The sequence below is a fragment of the Primulina eburnea genome, chromosome 6 (genome assembly GCF_022965805.1).
Source record: "Primulina eburnea isolate SZY01 chromosome 6, ASM2296580v1, whole genome shotgun sequence".
NCBI classification, from domain to species: Eukaryota; Viridiplantae; Streptophyta; class Magnoliopsida; order Lamiales; family Gesneriaceae; genus Primulina; species Primulina eburnea.
Genome location: NC_133106.1, coordinates 26,779,036 through 26,784,292, shown reverse-complemented (window position 1 = coordinate 26,784,292; position 5,257 = coordinate 26,779,036). Strand labels below are relative to the sequence as shown.

At 28.6% G+C, this 5,257-nt stretch overlaps 1 protein-coding gene across 1 annotated transcript; it reads right to left on the bottom strand.

The window, feature by feature from the left end:
• Positions 1 to 1,389: 1,389 nt before the first annotated feature.
• On the bottom strand, positions 1,390 to 2,500 carry LOC140834014 (transcription factor IBH1-like). The gene has a single exon (XM_073198587.1). It carries the CDS (start codon positions 2,086 to 2,088, stop codon positions 1,603 to 1,605), a length of 486 nt encoding a protein of 161 aa, XP_073054688.1. The 5' UTR covers positions 2,089 to 2,500; the 3' UTR covers positions 1,390 to 1,602.
• Between the last annotated feature and the right edge of the window lie 2,757 nt (positions 2,501 to 5,257).

Genomic DNA, 5,257 nt, shown 5'->3' with positions numbered 1-5,257 from the left:
AATATAATTTTAATAAAAAATTTGAATAAAATCGATAATACTATTAATTTTCTTATTTTAAAAATCATAAGAAATAAATAAAACAACAAATTACTATAAAGCATAACACAATACACCTGCTCCGTGTTACATTAAAAGCGTAAGGAACAATTACTGAAACCCTCTTTAAGTTTTTTCACATAAAATAGTCGCGACAATCAATTTTTTTGGCTCTAAAATCCATATTTTATATTTTTTTATTTTAAATGAAAAATGTCAAAATTTATTAATAATGTTCAATATCAAACTTGACTTAAAAGCAATTAATTTCAACAAAACCTTTTCTGTTTAACTGGATGTTTCTTGAATTATTTAATTAATGTTAAGTTAAGTTTAATACTCAACCAAATTATTTAAAAAATATAAATAAAATAGAATAAATATATATAAGAAAAAGGCGTGCAGGGACACAATTAATTTAACAAATACTTAGTTAAAGACATTTTGGAAACAAACGTGTGAGTCGTTGGTTGCAGGGAGAGAGGAAGAACTATAAAAATAGCTAACAAATAGAGAGATAAATAGATACCCTGAAATAAAAATTAATGACATCTATATTTATGAAACAACTATAAAAATAATATTTTTGGAATGGATCAGGTCAGATAGAAGATCAGTCTCACAAAATTGATACGTGAAACAGTATCATAAGAGTTTTTGTTGTCTTTAATAGATTAATTTTGTAGAATACACCTACTTACGCGTGTACATATATGGAATTAAAATTTAATCAAAACCTTAATCACAAAAAGAAAAAAAAACGGAACAAGAAAAATATATTATTAATTTTAATAAATATTGTCAATGCATATGACATATAGCAGTATAGGTAGAATTCAAATTCATGATTTAATTTATATATTTACAAATTGTATTGCAGAATTTTTTTTAATAAAAAACATAGAAATCTCTGTATATTGATTTCATGTTTAATTGGGATTAAATATTTTGTTAAGAAAAATTAAAAATTAAAAATTAAAAATAAATTAAATGAAACATGAAATTCTATGAAATCTACATTAATCCAAACAAAATCATTCCCGATTTTAAAAATATTTTATTAAAGAGAGAGTGATAAAAAATAAATAAACCACCAAATTCAGCAAAAATATAGAGCAAAACATATATTTATATATAACCAAAGAGGTAAAAAAAACAAAAAAAAATAAAGAAAAACATCCCATGAAATTTAATCTAAGATCTATAGCGCAGTATCATATTTTCTTCCTTTTTTTCTTTTTCTGGACAAATTGAGTACTTAAAAAGTGGTATTAATTAATAACAAATATCAGTCAAATATTTTTCTGCAAACCAATTATAATAATAATAAATTGTAAATATGCACAAGAATAAAAGAAAAAAAATCCAGTGCGTATTTATAGACTCACAAAAGTAACTTCATGTATCTGTACAGCCAAGAAACTAAAATCAATCCTTCAGGAAAAAGAGAAGAGACTAAAACCAACACTTATTTTAATTACCCTATAATTTATTTCTCAGACAAATACAAAGGTAGGGTAAAAGTATACATATATATAATATATGTATATGCATGCATATAGCTCAGTTTGAATAAAGATCGATAATATTTTTCATCACTTTTACCTGGGCTCTGAGGCACTTTATGTAGTGACCAGTTTCATTCAACAATCTGTAAAATTCCATCCCTTCTCCTCCCGGGACGAGCTCCCGGAGACTGTTTTCTTGCTCTGAACCCATTACTCTGTGGTTTCTTGGTTTAAGCACAGTTCTTTTCTTCAGAACATCGGTTCTACTACGCAGTCTCTTCATCAAATTACTACCCATCCTGCGGTTTCGGATCTTGCGAAGAAGGGCTCGCGCCCACGCCCGTTTCGGCCCTACCGAAGAAGCCATGGATGCATAGGCCGCAGCTCTTACCATACGATATCTCTTGTATCTGTCAGCCATGGAAACAGGTGAAGAAGATCTATCCATGCTCAGTTTCTTGAGGGCCAGGACGAATCGACGAGCAAACCTAGTTTTAATGGAACTAGGGTTTCTGAGTGAAGAAATATGATCAGAAGTCATGGGAATGGAGGGCAAGAAACAAGAAATGCGTCGTACAAGTGAAAAAAAAAACTTTAGGGTTTTCAGAGATCAGCTTTGTTTCTAACGAAATCTAGCTTTTGCTGTGGATTTGATCGTAAAGTGGTGTATATATTTGGAGGTTCTTTAATATTATTTCTACCCTTAAAAGTAAAGATTTTCTTCTGACTCAAAGGGACCTCCTTTGCACAGTCTTCTGACACAAGCTCTCTCTCTTGACAATAACAAACTAAATGTCTGATAATTTTTTTTTCCTATATTAAAATAATAATTATATATTGTATATTTCTTTTCTGAGAGAGAATTTGGTGAGGGAAATGTGAAAGGAAGAACGTGTGAAGGGAATGAAGAAAAAGAAGAATATGAGGGAAGAGAATGGATTGAGAATGGGAGGTGAGAATAATTCTAAGCGAATCAATCTTTAATATGTAATTTTTAAGTTTCTTTTTCATTAACAAATAAGAACAGAGGGATTCGAGCGATTTACAAGTAGTGTTCGTTCAAGTACCGATTTAATAAATTTAACGAGAATTTGTTAATATCACCTCTTAAAAAAAACCCTTGAAACTTTTTAAATCTTTTTTATTATAAAATTATATAGTTTCGACCTAACTATAACATGTTATAAAGCTCAAACCTACTAACTCTGATCATTTCGCGATGTTTTTTTTTCCGCTAGAAGTGCTACGTCCATGACAGAACATAATGAATTATACACAGGCGGAATTTCATTATTAAAAATTTATAAATATATAAATAGTGATAATCTCTCTTCTTGACATTCATGTTTTTGGTACACAATATCAATGGATGAATTATGATAAATGGTCTTTCGTCTTTCACTTTCATAGGTTTGGATTGTGGAGATGAAAAGAGTGTGGGGCTGGATAAGGGCCAACCACCATATGGTTGCACATGGTTGCATTACCCCCACTTGAATGGTGGGCCTTCTTCATTTTGTTAATACATCAATTATGTTTTTTCATAATTTATAAATCTTTTATTATATATTATTGGTATATATATATATATATATATATATATATATATATATTTGTTCTATTATGATTTAAACAAAGGTTTGGAAATTTTACAATTAAATATTCTTCCTAAAATATACGTGTAAAAATACACATGCATTATTATTTACACTCAAAAAATTGTTAATAACACACTATTTTATGTTTTTATTTCTTGAACGGAAAAAAATTAACGTTTAACATTTTTTCTTCTTTCTTAAATTTGTGATCGACTTTGGAATAAATATCAGTAATTAGTTTAACATATACTTTAAGGACGTTCCAAAATTTTAACAAATTATATTGTGATTTTAATAGCATGTTGAGTTGTAAAATATTATCAAAAGAATAAATTTTTGACACAAAGTTATCCAAAAGAATGTGATGAGAGAAAATATTTAAATATCAAATTGTGCTAATAATATAATCACATAATTTAACAATTATAAAAGAAAATATATGTGCCCGTATTTTTGTAAATTTAAAGAGTTTGGTACCATCAAAAAATAAGTATTGTCATTTTATATCACCAAGTAAAATTATTAGATGATTCTCATATATTTAGTAATTTATTTTTATTATTGTTATTATTATTATATAGAGTTGAAATAATTCTAAAAATTATATTTATAAATTATAATGGCAGGTAGTCTTCAGTTATTGGTAGTGTGGGCTCTACGACGTCGGGAAAGAGCGGCAATGAGGACAGCTTTTATAGCAAATATTTAATATTCATAGATTGTGTTTATTTAATCTTAGAAATTTAATAATTATCAAAATAACAATAAGTTGGTTGTTTGTTCATTAATACATTGAATTTGATCACAAGATTGTAGGAAGAAATTATAATAAAAGTTCAAATTATTGTGGAAATTGTGCTGTATTTTAATACATGATTTAGGATATGGATTTTCAAAACACAAGTGTGTAACGTCCCGAAACCAAGACGCGCTATTGGTATTGTTTAACAATTAAAAATCGCAAAACAACAAGTCACATAATACATAAAATAGTCATAGAACAGTCTATTACATAAATAAAAAAATGTTTTTATATTGCATAACACAAATGCGAAAGTAAAGGAAAATAAAACTAAAATGCGATGCTTGAAACTTCAGGTCTCGAACTTGATCAGCAACACTAAAACATGTGTTGTTCATCATCTTCCAATTGATCTTCGCCCTTATCTGAAGAGAGAAGTAAAGGGGTGAGGTTTTGGGGAAACACTAAGAATATGATGCCAATTGTACACAAAATATTGAAATATGCATATAATTTGAGTTCAAATGTGACATGTAGCAAAACATGTCGCAACATGAATCAATACAGAAGAAAAATAGAATTCGAAACAAGACATCGAAATATATCTTAATTGAAGCATAAATTTATGCAAAACACTATTATTCATCTCTTTATCCACGGTATACCGATCAGTCCTTAATTGTTAATAATCTAAAAGGCGAAACCATATATCGGTTATTATAACTTACCTCATCAAGGCCTTATCTTATCTTATCTTATTTCTAAATTTCCTTACCAATTTTAATTTAAATTATAACAGTACATTTTCAAGATTTCATCCTTTAATTTACCGCTTTAACTTGTAAAACTACCTATCTAGCTAGTCTTTGGGAGTTTCACAGATCGCAAAACTTCTTTATTCTCTCACTTTAATGAGATAAGATCTTAGATAAGACTCAAGTGGCATCATCTTCAAGGGGTGGATATATGAATTGAGTTAATCGGATGTGCCTAACTTAAATATAACCAAGTAGCCTTAGTCTAGAATTTTTGATAATTGATCAGGTTATCCAAACCAGATTAATTAAAATAAGATTATTTTTTGAGTCTAAGCATTATTAGAGCAAGTGTTGAACAATCCGACTTGTGGTTTGAGCTTTATTGGCTCTTTTGCAATAAAAAATATTTATTTTTTAAAAAAATTATGTCTGCTTCTTGTTCCTGAAGCCACAGTAGTTGTGCAAAACAACTCCTAGTGGCTAGATACTCAGCTTCATCCGTTGGTATAGCGATTGATGTCTGCTTCTTGTTGAGCCAATATATTATTCTCTCTCCTAGAACTAACATGATCTAATGGCGCTCTTCCTATCAATGATGCAACCTCCATAATC

Bases quoted from the DNA above. Each gene is read 5' to 3' on its own strand.
- LOC140834014 (XM_073198587.1), bottom strand. From the start codon at position 2,088: ATGACTTCTGATCATATTTCTTCACTCAGAAACCCTAGTTCCATTAAA.